Source organism: Scomber scombrus, chromosome 20 (assembly GCF_963691925.1).
Source record: "Scomber scombrus chromosome 20, fScoSco1.1, whole genome shotgun sequence".
NCBI classification, from domain to species: domain Eukaryota; kingdom Metazoa; phylum Chordata; class Actinopteri; order Scombriformes; family Scombridae; genus Scomber; species Scomber scombrus.
Window position 1 is genome coordinate 18,465,383 of NC_084989.1, and position 15,353 is coordinate 18,480,735.

At 38.8% G+C, this 15,353-nt stretch overlaps 1 protein-coding gene across 1 annotated transcript in view; it reads right to left on the reverse strand.

The window, feature by feature from the left end:
• The window catches only part of LOC134002088 (dipeptidyl aminopeptidase-like protein 6), a 127,562-nt gene that overhangs the window by 18,708 nt on the left and 93,501 nt on the right, over window positions 1-15,353 (reverse strand). Inside the window, exons 4-7 of the mRNA XM_062441362.1 lie at window positions 6,909-7,003; window positions 6,371-6,445; window positions 4,779-4,831; window positions 3,583-3,664 (exon numbers count right to left, since the gene is read on the reverse strand). Coding sequence (XP_062297346.1) covers window positions 3,583-3,664; window positions 4,779-4,831; window positions 6,371-6,445; window positions 6,909-7,003 — 305 coding nt within the window. The remainder of the gene's footprint in view (window positions 1-3,582; window positions 3,665-4,778; window positions 4,832-6,370; window positions 6,446-6,908; window positions 7,004-15,353) is intronic.

A 15,353-nucleotide genomic window follows, 5' to 3' on the forward strand; every position in this document is an offset into this window, starting at 1 on the left:
TTGGTGTCTTTTCACCTGCCAGGCACAAGAGATCAGTGCACATATTGTAAATAGCACCTTTCTTTATTTGAGGATGAATTTGACAAAAGTGTAAAGAGAAAAAAAAGGGGAAGTCTTTTCAATTTCAGATAAGACAGCAAACCTTGGGACCAGATTTTGACTTTGACGCTCTCCTCCACATTGTGTGCCATGTTGGGAGAGGCCTGCGGGGCTTTCCAGATAACTGAAGGTCAACTCTTTCATTACAGAGAATAATAGATCATCAGCACCAACGGTGAGTGTGGCAGGGCGGGGCGGCTCTCAGAGCTGGATTTTTAAAATGTTACAGCCTTAATGCTATGCTGAAATCAATCTTAGGCTATTACAGAAAAGGGTTCACTCAGTATCTCAAGGATTATGGAAACTCTTGGCCTTGAGCTTATATCGTAGTATCAGTTTGTGCATGATTTCCCCCAAAAAATATTTTCTTTGAGCAGTCAAAATGCTGACGATGTATATCAGGAAATCATATACTGATGTTGTTGCTGCATGTAAATTTTTACTTCTCTTTACAGAGTAAACAGGATCAAGCAGTTACAAAGAGGTTACTACATCTACCTCATGAACTTGCACTTTTTAACATTTTAAAATCTTTTATTATACAGAATGTAACAGTAAAGTGGCATGTATAATACACAGTGAGAACTAGTTTTCTTAAAATTCCTCCAGTAAACCCTTCATCCCTTTAAAGGTAACACAGAATCTGCCACAGTTAGTTTCTCTTGAGGAGACGCGAGCTGCAGGCCCATGTGGTTTGGTGTCACTTCGGTGCAAATGGAGTCTCTGTATAGCAGCTAATCTAGGCCACAGCACAGAGAGAAGACCTGGCCCCGTTCTCTGAAGGAAGGTAGAACGCAGCTGCTATCCACATTTACCCTCGCGCAGAATATTTAGAGCAGATTATACCAACTCTGGAGAGTGTGCTACTTCAGTTTGGTTTGTCTGGGCTGGTGACAATGATACCTGAATGCAACTGAAACTGCACCAAAACAATGAGTAGATTCCTTTATCATTAATATTTGGCTCTTTTACAACATGAATAAATTGTCATGCTGTTTAGATATGAGTATGGAAGTTTAAAAAAACTAAAGGAAACAGTAAGGTTTTAGAAATATATTAATGTACTCTCAACTGGTCTTAAAGGGGCAAATCCACCAATTTGTACATGTCAAAGTCAGTTTATACAATATGAAGTGTACCTCTTTGCCCATAAATACCATTCTGTTATGTTTTCTGGAGCCCTGGAGAAGCTTTGTCAAGTCAGAATGACAACATTTAGGTACTCTCGTCATGGAGGCAACAAATTTGTCACAGAAAAATAGTGTCACAAATGGACAGTGGGAGTTTGAAAGCCATGGGCATTTACCAGGCAGGCAGATAGATCTTACATATGACTCTATCAAGTTGCTTTTGTGGGAAGTGAAAGCCCCAAAGCAATATTTCAACAATTTTCGATGCCAAAGACTATAAATTTGCTCTGAAATGATTTGGACAGTCTTGTTTACACATCGATCTTACAAACACACATGCATACATAGTCCCTCTCAAATGTAATATAAGAATTAGAGCGTCCAAACTTTGAATGTGTTACAGCCATGTGTTAACAGATTAGTCACCTACAGGGATCAAGAATAATTTAAAACTGCTTTTCATCGGGGGAAATCTTTGTACAGAAACATGCCTCTGCTAAAATGAAATGCCTCTAATTTGCCAAATTACATGACTTTCTAGCCTAAAAACTTGCTCAACATGTGGTTGGACAGCTGTGTTTGTGAGTGTAAATTATACATACATACATTATACATACATAATTGTGTATGTATGTGATTGTTTGCTCATTGCTCGATAGGAAAGTAAAGGATTTAATCAAACACATAAGGGATTTAGGGAAAAGATAACAGGTGGACTAATTTACGTGTATTAGACGTCTAAATATGACAAAACATGCCTGAGCTTAAAAAGTGTGTGCTTGCTTAAGCGGATGGACATCTTTCGCTTTAACCTCTACCTCTTCAACAGAGGACATCTGAACCTTCAGGGAGGCCAGCTGTTGTTTAGTTGCACGCTAACATAACTTGCCTGCTGGAGGTAAAACTACTTCCTGACTAATGGTGGGAAACTTGAGGCTATATCAATCTAGTGACTATGTTAATTAATCCACTGACGAGATAACAGGTAATTAATAGCATTGTGCTGCAGGATGTAATCACTTACAGTCTGTCTGCCCTGCAAACCAACAGAGTGAAACTCATTAATGCACTGACAAGTTAGATTGTGTGATGATGGAGGTGGCGGATGACTCATCTTAGAAGAGTTGCAAAGGACCATCGCATCTCGCTTCTGGAATAACAGTATTTGATTTGAAATGTGTTTACAGGGAAATAAAAGTGAATCATTAGGATGACTTACACCCTGAGGATTATTTGCGAGCACTGTTTTGATAGAAACTAGACTTGAGGAAACTGCTGTCTATGAAAGATAAAGACTGTCTGCTTCACAATTCTCAATTTCTGGACTGAATTTGTTATAATAGGCCAACAGGGCCTGTTCCTTTCCAACTGCCTTCCTTTGCCAAAGATCTGGAGGACACAACCTGTGCGCTCTTTCCAATCTTCATCATTCCATAATCCATTGGGCACCAGTCAATTGGTAAATGTAATGTAGCGTTGAGGCGATCCTGGTCAACTTGTAAAGTCAGGATATGCAATGTGACTGTGTCATAGTCCACAGATGTTCATGTTGACATCAATCACTGGTAAATCTATCACAGTGATGCGAATCAGGATGTGAGCAATGGAAGTGGCATACATTCCATTGTTTGTTCTTGTTAGCAGACAGAATGCTGTAAATCAAAGGGTAATGCAGGAAAATATATGGTACATTTGCCATTGCTGTTTTCAATCATCTTGAGGCAGAAAAGTCATAGTTTAAACTAACTAAATATAAAGTTTGGGTATGATGGAACTTGTACAAGCGTCATGCGGGAGATTGCTCAGCATTTATGGTCTACTTCCTGAAATATTTGACTTTGCAATTTGACAAAGAACATCTGAATGCGCCATTAGTTTTGTTCCCTGTAAGTCATGATGGTATCATTTGTGAAGGAGGAGGTTCAATGCAGCCTTCAAGTCCTCTAAAGGACTGAAGGACTTTTTTCCACATCCTTTGAAATATTCAGCAACTGCACAGCGATTGACACGTATAGAGACCAAGCAGCCTCAAACATGGGATACAGAAAGGTCCCTTCAAACCACCTCCATCAATCATCCCAACTCCTCCCATTATGTAGTTGACATAAAGTCACTCTGACCAACAGCACCTCAAAAAATCATTAATTCTCTCTTTCACTCAATGACATTGAAAGATAATACATGAAGTACTTGAGCTTTGTTACTTGCATTGCCATTTTTACCTTTTAAATTCTTTATTACTTAATCATGTTCCGTGACAAAGAACATAACATTTGTTTGAATCTGAATCTGAAACATCATTGGTCAGCAGGCAGAAATAAGGCAGGGGATTCATGGGTACTGTAGTTCTTACCAGTTGCTGACCCTGGGGTCCCCAGCCTGCGTACTGCAGCTGAGCATTTCGCACCTCTGGAGGGTTCAAGTTCCACGTCTCCCTGGGGTGCACAGACAGAGGAAACAATGCTATCAGATGGAAGTGCAGACACACACTGAATGACTGAAGTGTATTCATAAATACCAACGCTCTATAACAGTGTCACCTCTCCTTATTGGGAAAAGTGCTGCGCAGTGCAGGCTGCTGAATTAGAGGTGCCACTGCCTCTATGTCTTTGTCTGGAGCTTAAAATGAATGAGGTCATCAGCTGTGGTCGTTTTCTGGCAGGTTACCACTGGGTGGCAGCACGCAAATAGATATGAGCAGGAGGGCTGCTGCCAGTGCTGTCACACTGGTGTGGAAGTAATTTAAAAGGGAAATAAGAGAGGTTTCTATTACAAAATAACCATAATATGTCTTGGCTGCTGCTCAATACTAATGTATTAATTGTTACTTCACCAGATTCTCATTTTTCTGGATTTTTAAACATAATATTTCAAAAATGTGTCTCGTGATTCATTTAATCAAACATGTTGTGATCTGTCAGGAGTGAGATCACAATGAGAAGTCATAATGAACATCTCTGGCAACTTGTGTGTTCTTAACACAAAGAAACAGACATCAGACAGATTCAATCGCAGCAGTGACTGCCGCCTCGTCATGGTTCACTAATGCTTGTTCCTTTCTCCAGGCAACTGCTCAACACTGAAGGACAAGAAAGCTACAAGAGACACACTGACATTGAAAAAAGCTTCATTCTCAAATGTAATCACAAAGCAGTATCATTATTATCAATCTGCAGTGCATTGTAGCCCCTGAGGGTCTCCTCTCTTATCAACCAACGTTGCATGTAATTGTGAAAATGTAACTTTATTTTCATTAAAAGTCTATTGTTAAAGGGTTAGTAAGAAGACAGAAGTGGACCAAATCTGCCGATGTTGTGGTAACTCTGGCTGCCACCAGAGGTCAGAGATTACTTGATACCCCAAACAGTATTATGCTTGAAAGCTTACAAAGTCAAATATTGTCAGAGTTGCTTTCTTGTAGGTGGGTGTGAGAAGAGGTGGGACTGCGTCTCTCTCTTTCTCATGGGTAGTGAGGTCAGGCGAGATTTTACAGGATTGGATAATGAAATACAATGCAAATGGAGCACTGCAGCCCTGTCGCCTACTTACGGAGTCTCCAGACTGCAGATGATGTAGAAGGCTGTGTAAGAATGCTGGTACACCTGGAAGAAGAGGCAACAGGGCAGGATTCACATCAGAGCACATGCAACAATTTATGGTTAACACTTGACATCTTGCCTTAAACAGAAATGTCATTCTGTTATTCAGTAAAGTAAATGTGGGTTTCAAAGTTAAATAAGACTTACTTAAGTGTTTTTGAAGAATAAATAATGAAAAAAAAGTTTCACAGCATAAAAACAATGACAATAATTAATCTTTTGAACTCAACAATGAAAAGGAGAGCTGTTCCTGGATAATTCTGTAGAAGTGTACTTTTAAAATCTTAAGTACTGCCACACATCTAGACCACAAATAATTTCAGAATAATAATCAGTGTAGTATTGGCTTCCAAAAGCCATATTGGCCCATATCCGAGCACATATTTATACGTAAGTGTGGAATAATCTCTAACATTTACCTTCATTTCTGAAATCTTCATTTTTATGAACAGTTCTTGCTTTTCTATAAAAAAATTGCTTGTGAATATTACAAATGCTGTGTAAATAGCACTTTGCACAGTGCAGGAATATACTAAGTCACTGCCCATTAGAAACTGTGTTAGTGCATCTCATACAGTGTCATATGAAACTAATGTGTGCATGAATGTGCATGTGTGTAATCATGTGCTGCTACGGTGAGCGTACAGGAGGAATGACTGTCATCTATCAAGGTGATGGAGGTTTGGATAGAATAATAAATGCAAACACATGCAGTACAAACACACTTCTCTGGCATGTCATAATAATTTCCATTCATCTCAGGCAATAACACAAGGTTATTTCTCTGCCAGCATCCTTCATACACTAACAATAGATGCCAACTCTCCACAGTCTGAGTGGTGGAGCAGAATGGAGTAAACACTCAGACATCGGCTGGCAAAATTATTCAATATATTTGATCTACCTATATCAGGAGCTGGAACACTTTGATATCAACGTGCTGGCAGAGCTGATGTAGTCATGGGACACTTTGAAATTGCACAGAAATGATAGATTCACAGCCAATACTCCCTTTTTTGTGATGACTGTTGCGACCCCGCCCTCAACCCCAAGCTCTATAATGTTCACATCAAGAAGGGTGTTTAGCCATTGTGTACATTTAAGTGTGTAAGGAGGTTGCCAGCAGAGAGTCAGAATCTTCTTAGCTGTTTATCAGGATATGATATGAATTCATTTATGGCTGTAGGTGAACATTGCACTACGTTTCCCAACACATGTGACAGTGTGCCAGCCGGTACTTCCTCTTTCTACTGTTGATCACGTCTCCGTCCCTGCAAGCTTGTGCAGCGCCGAGGGGTTTGTTTGTTTTTCTGCCTCCCTTGCTACAGTTCCACTCTGCTGTGCTGGCTCCGCCGCCATTGCTGACAGGGCAGTGGAGTGCGACAGGCCTTCACACCCCGCCATGATTACTTTCTCCCTCCCTCTCTTTCCTTTGCCTTTGCTGCACTACAAGCCTATACCCTACCCCCCAATGGAGGCAGCTGACATATTTGGCTGTCAGTTTGCTAATTCAAAAAACAAGCAAACAAATGAGAAGCTCACCGGTGCAACGTTGTAGGCCAGCAGCACATGCTTCATGTCAGGAGACACCTCGTACTTGCTGGCTTTGTACATTTCCTGAGAAGCACAGGCAGATGTAGGAGAGAAAAAAACAGACAAAAAGATGAAACCTTTAACCATGCGTGGTATTTTTTCATTAAACTACTCCTTAAATGACTGCGTTTGACGGATTGCCTGGCTCTTGAAGCAAATGGGAGTTGCATTAATCTTTGCACTAGGGCTTGGCGACTTGATGGTGGACATAATGTTGTGTGTCGTCACCAGAGCCGCTGCAGCCCTACATCTCCATTTTCACGTCTCCAGCATAACCAAGGCCCAAGTGTTAACTATGCAGTTCACATTTCACAGCAATAATAGATCATTTGATTAAACTTTGTAATAAAAAAGTGCTTTGGGTTCTTTGATTTGCTGACACTATAAGAAAAGTTTTAATTTAATTCATGGGCAGCCATGGTCAGGCTTTTAGTACTGTGATTGGGTGAGAGGGAGAAAGACAAAGAGAAGATGATAAAAGACTTACAAACTTCTTGTTATGCACCAAGATGGTCTTGTCATCAGTGTCGACATTGAACTTGACGACATCTCCGTCACGATTCCGGTACAATAACTCATTACCTGTGAGGTAGAAGAGGGAGAGAAGATATTCTTTAATGAATCATGACCAAAATGTACAAACCATTGACGTGTATAAATATGTACAATGTATTTTCACTTCCTGCTGCTATGTAAGTGAAGCCTAAATATCTCCTTTCAGGGAGCCGCCAACTTTCTTGTGCGACGTCATTTGGAGCCAGAGTCTGCACAGTAGAGTTGGAGGTGGAAGGACAGCCTGCAGTACAGGATCCCTCAGCTGAATGACAGAGGTTTGAGAGCAGCTGTCACGGCTGTCAATCATGATGTCACATCCCCTTTTCATATCGTCAAATAACTCTTTTTTTTAACTTCAGATAAATGAGTGATTGAACAAACATCAGCATGATAAGAACAACCTAAAATGAGACAAACCACATTTGGGAAAAATGTATTTGACGTGTACTTTGATTTTTTAAATTGGGCTCATCCATTAACATGGAGGAGGCGGGATTTTTGACCTATACTGCAGCCAGCCACCAGGGGGTGATCAAGATGTTTTGGCTTCACTTTTGGGGAGATTTCTTGAAGTGCATACATCTATATGTACAGTCAGTGGTACAAACATACAACAAATCCTCTTGTTGACCACATAAAAATATACAGTGTATAGAGTATTACCTTGTGTAGTCTCCAAATCTTAAAAAAATAAGCCAAATTACTCCCAGGAGAAAGAGACAACCACTATCCTAAAATGTAGTATGTGGGTCACACAAATGGGCAGGTGCATTTGTTACCCATTTGCAGACAGAACACACAAGGGCAATAATTAAGTCATGGACACAAAACAGTGGAAGCAAAGCATATTTTAGCTGAGTATCATGAACTTGCTCCTCAGATCCCAACCTTAAGTAACTAACCTGAAATTTAACCCAGAGTGAACACACACAAATGTGATTATGTTCTTTCTCCCACTGTTCAATGTTAGTATATTTCTACATATCTCTCAGCATTTATTTAATTATTAATATTGATGTTGTTAATGTGTTAACTGAGTTTATTATCTTAGTTGAAATATAGCTGTCGACATGAAAAATAAAACAAAAATAGATTGTTTACTGAAGTTTTAATGAATGTTTAATGAAGTTAACAGTATTGTGTCCTTTGTTGACAACATAATTATAATTTATTACCTTTTTAGTACGTGATTTAAAGTTTTATCAGCAGCCAAGAAAGTACAACCATATCAAAAGGTCACTTATCAGTTTGATGTCTGTGCTGCCCATTTAGCTGTGTAGTGATTGTGCTCACAATTTTGGCTTCAAAAATTAATCAAGCTTTACTGGAAGTCTTGTTATGTTTAACGCATTCGCACTGGCATGTCGAATTAAGTGCTCCCTACTCAATCATAAACTGTCTGGCCATTAACAGGCTTTTGTTTCAAGCACACAGTGATTAAACACTGCCTGCTCCCAAAACACTTTTGCAGCTGCAGGTCAAGTGTGATGGAATGTACAATGATAATTATTAGCACATTTCCAGTCCAATGTGCCTCATATTTATAAAAGACATTGTTTTGTTTCTCTTTTTAATAGCATTTTATCATTTTGATGATGGCAGGAGTCCAGATTAACAGGAAACATGGGGAGAGAGAAGTTGACGTGCAATGAAGGTCCCCAGCCAGAATCAAACTGGGGGATGTTGTAAGGTTACTGGGACATCCCCCCAAAATACTAGTTTGATATGAGGCAAGTCTTTTTTGGGTTTCAAAGATATATTTAAAGAGGTGATTAAGCCACATAGTTATAAAGTCAAATTCAAACTGTTCAAGGGTAATACAATTATTACAATGAACCATTTTAAGCATATCAGTGCAATTTTTAGCAAGCAAAATTAACATATATAGTACTGACTACTATTGATCAACCACCCTATCAACTGTGCCGCAGATATAGAGTAATGTATATTAAGCAAGTGACGTACGGACCCTGGAAACTTGGATTAAAATATTAAGTATTATGTACATTATGACCCAATAAGCAACAATACAATTTAAAGTTTGGAAAAAAAACAGTTAAAAAATGCAATTTTAGTCAGTAGGGACAGCTGAGACAAAAACACAAATGCATACATTTCTTATGTGAAATACTTATAGCTGTTGTAAAGAAAATGTTGTAATTATGTAAGATCCCGTCATTCAGAAATAAGCTGATTTAAAAAATAAAAAAAAGGTTTTCAGGACCTTTAATACACCTTTGCACAATGTACAGTGTCATTAGTAGACCATAATACATATGTTACTTTGAAGGTATATTTAATGATACCACTGAAAAAACACAGCTTTCAATGTGCCTGTGTACAAAAGCACAAACACAGTGAATTAATGCCACTAGAGGAACCCTTGACGGGAGCTATTATTTGACAGATGTATGAAAGTTCATACAGCTCCTCATCCATCAGGCCTTTATCAGGGAAGGATAAGTTTAATACAGCAACTGCCCCCTTTCACCTTCAATCTATCTACGCTCCTCTCTCTTATTGCTTTAGTGATCCATAAGCACACACGCAACCACGCCATTTGGCGAGGTAATTAGAACCCAGAGATTCTTATGCAGAGTGCTCTCTATCTGCTAGCATATCTAATTGTCCATTAAGGTGACACAATTACCATTACAATGGCTTTAATTCAGAATGTGCTTGGGAGAGCAGTTTCAGACTTTTGTCTCCTTGTTAAAAACCATCAGCATACTAACAAGGGTATAAAATGGACTCCTTCATGGAAATCACGGTGCTAAATAAAAGGGTCCTGCTTTTTTCCTCCATGCTCCATTATTTTAGTTTAACTCTGTTTGGCATCTTGATAAACGGTCTACCTTTATATACATGAAATGGTAATTGTGGCTGATGGGGCTTGAATGAGTAAAAAGACAAGACAATATGGCGATAAATTAATGGTCAAAGTGATGGAATGAATTTTATTTTGCTTCTCGACTTACTCGGCTTAATTTTAAAAACTCAGACCTTTATTACTTTAAGGCACCTTTTTCATCTCACCGAATCGCTGATCTCCTTCTTTATCCACACGCCCCACGACACCTCAGATATACCTCAGATCTCTCAAATCCTTCCCATCACTGCCCTTTTATAAGCCCTCCTGCTGAGTTCATCATTTTAGACCTTATCATCCCTTCTTCACCTTTGTTTTCTGCTCTTTCAAAGACTGAGAGCCATCTATTCTTTCACAGTACCGTAGGCATTATGACTTTCCTTCAATCTATCTCTTTCTAGCTCTCTCCCTCTCTTCCCCTTACTTTCTCTTTTCCCCTCTACCTTCACTTGCTGTGCAATAGCCCAGGGCGCTGTTTTCTCCTCTGATCTATACCTTTCCGTGGCAGTATGTCTTATTAATACAGCCTCCTGCCCTGGGCACAGCCCTAATCCAGCCTAACTCCAGGGAGGCAAAGGAAGTGCCAGAGAAGGTGTGAAAGAACGAGGCAGAGTTACAAGGCGACACACTGAGGAAGTGAGATAGAAGGACCAGTGCCATATATTGCATTTGTGTAATTTAGCCTCATGTACTTCCTGTTATAGAGGGGTATTCAACAGTAATTTACAAATTGCCACTTGTCGGATAGTTCAGTTTTTTCAACTCGGGTGTCATTTTTTGTAGTTATATGTACTCACCAGACCCAAATTAAGGAAAACTTTTCTCATGAAAAACAACAACAGTGTAAGGCCTTATTTGAAGCAGAATTTAGCCAAGAGTCAAGGATGTCTATGTATACACAGTTATGGTACCATTAGCTATAGAAACAGGCAGGTTTAATGGTCTCCCTTAAGAGAAAAGTGTTTGTTTGTGTATTTAGGTGAAATTGAAAACTAAGTCCATGTTTTTCTGCTTCTTATATGGTTATGTAAGGATTTTTTGTATAACATCCCTCATTCTGATGAGTTTCTCTGGAAAGATTATCTTAAAAACCTGGGCTTTGTTTTAGGAAAGGAACCTTTATAATCCCGCAAATAAAAATAAGTACAGTAGTCAAAGCTGAACATTTTTTTTTTCTTTTTCTGTTTAAGTGTGGATAACTTCTGTCATGTTGTTGTTCAAAATGTATAATCATCTATCTGTTTGTGTTTCTTGGCCAGTCAATTTATCCGCAGTGACCAAAATAAGTAAGACTCACACTGTACTAAATGATTCTTTAACATGTTCTTATACTACCTCCGTTTCCTCACCTGGAAACACGTTTTTTGTCTAGTACTTCAGTGGCTTCATTGTATTGCAGGCCTCATTAAAGCTTCAACTAAGCTGAGAATTTGATGAGAAAAGAAAGAATAGTGCAGAAAGACTAATAATACTCCAGAGAAACAATATCATAGTGTCTTTAGACCAAGTCAAATTGCCTTCTACTGCTGTGTAATTGTTCACATTTAGAGTTTTTTGAATGTTGCTCATTCTACGGTCTTCTCAATCCTCCATATCCGTTCCCACTCAACCTTTTCTTGATGTCACATCTTAAGTCGCTTTGTTCACCGCATTCAGGGTTCTCCTGAGTGTGTTTTGTCACAGTTGAGAGGATTGAAACACTCCAAGTGAGCACTGTGAGGGTCCTCAACAGGCATGTTCTGGTAGAGTAAGTCTTAACAGGTTGATCGGATAGATAAGTAAGGAGAAAAATACCTTCTCTTGTACGTTCTTTTTCTTTTTCTTTTGTTTCACATAAAATAATTTACATTGAAAGCAGGCACTACTACTGGACTGGAGATACTGATTTAATGGTCCTATCTAGGAACCCTAACCTCCACATAATACATCACCATGTGATTACAAAACCCACTCTGGCCATAGAAATAGCTAGTTTCTTTTGGCTATATTATTAGCTTCAAGGTGAGCCAGGGTTGCAATGTTAAGTTCTAGATGAAATGGGATTTTTCTTGTCGGTTCCAGGTCATTTGTCCATGCCCAAGGCTGCAGATGATGACTGGACTGATAAAAGCAACACAAGCTGCTAAGGGAGAATTATGGTGTCTGTCTGTGGTGAAATAAAATGAAGTCTCTTAAGCAGTAATACAGTCTTAAATCTTTGCCACCCATCGGCTTAGATGTGCAGTAAAATATACAGTAGGCTCATAAAAAATTCAATACGAGTTTTAATTAAAAATCTCCCCCTTATATTTCTAGTATTTTTGTGTTTGGTGCTCAAATGGGAATTCCATATTATAACTAAGTGTATTTTTCTTTAGCATACTGTTGCAAAGCTGAACTGACCTCATAGTAGAATTTGAATGATGGATTTGATAAATGAGCTAGCTAGCAAATGAATGGCAATGCTAATAAATGAGCAATAGCCTCAAGAATGAACTTGCTGGAAGAATATGAAATCACCCAGGGTTACAGCCAACATGCTGCTGGCCAGTTTCAGTGTGGAAGTCATTTATGTTTATCACGAATGCCAATCAGTGGTGCCTGCTGGCCTCATTACTCACTGCCTCTTCCACTTCTGAATTCACCATTACAATTGAAATTTTTTTTTAAAAAATCAACTTGAAAATATGTCTAATAATTTATGTTGCTGTTATGCTGTTTAACTCCTGAAATAAAGATAATGTTTATTACTTGGGCTTTGTGTTGCACATAGCATCAGAGATGCAAGCCAACCATAAAATAGCAGATTGTTGACACATCTCTGCGGGACCAGCATCATGTTCAAAGACCCCCGATGTGCTGGGAAATTACAAGTCAGACTCCCTACCAGAATTTTAGAAAAGACCAGCTTCAAAATAAGGACACCTCTTTCATTTAGATGGGACTGAATCAAACATATTTGATGTTCAAACCATATAAAGTGAAGAGTCAGACACAAAGAACAATTCAATTGATCCCTTACTGTGGACTGCAGAGCCCACTGTGTGTTAAAACCCTTTTTGACATTCAGCCATGCACACAGGTCAGCTCGCATCCAATTTGAAACCTTACATGAATATATGCCTCCTTTGAATTCAAATGTAGGACAAAAGAACCCAAGATGATCCCCACCTGAGTGGTCAGCGCCAAAACTGAAGGACACAGCAAAAGGAGCTGGGGTAATGGTAACAATTGTAAACGGTGCCAATATTTGCTGAGTAGCACAGGTGCATTTAAGAAGAGTGTTTCTTCAGGGACAGTATTGTGTGTAGGTCATCTGCATGTTGGCAGTGCTCAAAGCCCAACACATAATTACTCAAGTTACATGCATAAAACATAAATAACTAAACTTCAAGTGTAAAATTAGGTCATCAAAAAGTTACTCACTGTTCATCCAGCATGGGGAGCATGGAAATACTCTCACAAACCCTCCATCAACTTGTTACCACGGTACCACCACCATGTTTTATGTAACCTGTAAACTCAATTTGTCACTTTGTCAACAATTTGACTCACTGTCTTAGGTGATAGTCATTTCATCTACCGATCTTTAGCTGTTCATAAACTTCTCATAAACCTCTGTCACTGTTTGATTCAATGTCCACAGTCATCACATGCTCCCCGTTTTCTCTCTGTATGTTAGTGTAGTACTGCTGTGTTCTCTTTGGGTTGCAAACCAATCACTAAACTTGAAAAGACCTGCCCTGCTCATAATAATTAAGATCATTAGGGAGGGTTGCACCCGTAAAATAACAATTATAACAACACTAAACATCACAGCCATGATCAGGCTCTCTTGTTCAGAGGGCTGAGTGTCCCGGAGGAGTTACCTCGCTGGACACACACTTCCGTATTTATGTTGTTTGTAATAATTAGTCATAATTCTCAACTCAAATAATATGACCATTTGAATCTACAATGTGTACAAGTGCACAATATTTGCGTGTGGATTATTTAGAAAAACACAAGTATAAACGAATGTGTTTGTAGAATCTCTGAAACAAAATTATCCAGTGGGGCTCTTCTTGTGAGGGGATGCTCACAGCCTTTCTGCTGTGTTACACAAACACAGTTAAGCTGCAAATTCTCTGTGATAAGGCAGCTAAAGTGAATTCAAAGGATTGTAAGTCCATTTCATGGATTGGATGTGAATTCCATGTGGAGTAGTCCTAATAGGGATGTGGATTGTAGACATGCTCGCTACATATTCGACTGCATCAGAGATGTGTCTGTCTAAACACAGTGGTAGATACTGCAGAAAGATCCCAACATGCATTTACTGCTTCTATGCCTTAACAACACAGAACTATAAATCAATGAGGATATCACAAACAGACTCCAGACAAACTAGTTAGCAGAAGACAAAACACAACCATCCCCTGCACAAGTGTTTGTATGTCAGTGTGCACGTGGGAGCATATGTCTGTTTTTCTGTGTGTGAGTGCGTGTGGGTGGTGTACTTCTGCTATTAATTAACACCACTCCTATCTTCTCTCCTCTCTGCAGGCAGAGCCAGACAGCACAATTGGTGCTTTTCAAGCTGATTTGCTCGCTACTATTATGTGGGACTGTGGTGAAGTGGGACTATACTGGCAGGCTATAAAAGATGGCTAAATGCATGAAAATCCTTTTAACTCTACTTCTACAACTAGTGTTGCAGCTATAGCAGAATTAATAGTAAAAATAATTTTAGATGGAAGTAAAAAGATAAATGGAGTGAGAAAAAACTAAATTAAAATGACTAATAGGCAGCTGTCATCGCTTTAGAGTATTGATAGCTGAATGGATGATGACCGACTAAAATGAGAATAATGACTTTGTCTAATCCTGTCTGAAGTCAAGGAGTCATTGTTCCAAAAACTATTAAGAATTTTTATGACAAATAAGCTACCATAAACTTAAAACTAAACACAATACTTTACAATACATTAGACTTTTGGTATTAACACAACATTTTCTATTCAATATCTTGTTTTGAGGAAAATGAACATGATTGTCACAACCATCTATCTAAACATCTATCTTTAAAAAAGAAGATACAGACAAGCAGTAATGCATGGCTATCATCTAAAACTGGACAATTGATGATTTACTTCACTATGTGATTAAAAAAATGAATTGTTATCAAAGAAAAAGCAAAAAAGCCAGATAATCAATGCCAACACTGACACATTTTTGCCAAAATGAGAGCAGCTTGATGAAAGCAATAAAATGAAACATCAAAATACAGTTATTTGCACAATAATCATGAAAGCATATATGAATTTTTCTGTCACTGAACGAACAGAATAATTTTCCATGATTCTTAAGTTGGAAAAAACATGACTGTGTTAAAACATAGTTGTTTCTCCAATTTTTGTTGCTCAAAACTTGGAAGAAATATGACATCTACATTTTCAGATGTTGCCTCGATGTTAGTGGCTAAGGAGCTAAGAGACTGCTGAATGTGTCATGAGACGCCATGAAGCAACCGTATAACTCCATAGTCTC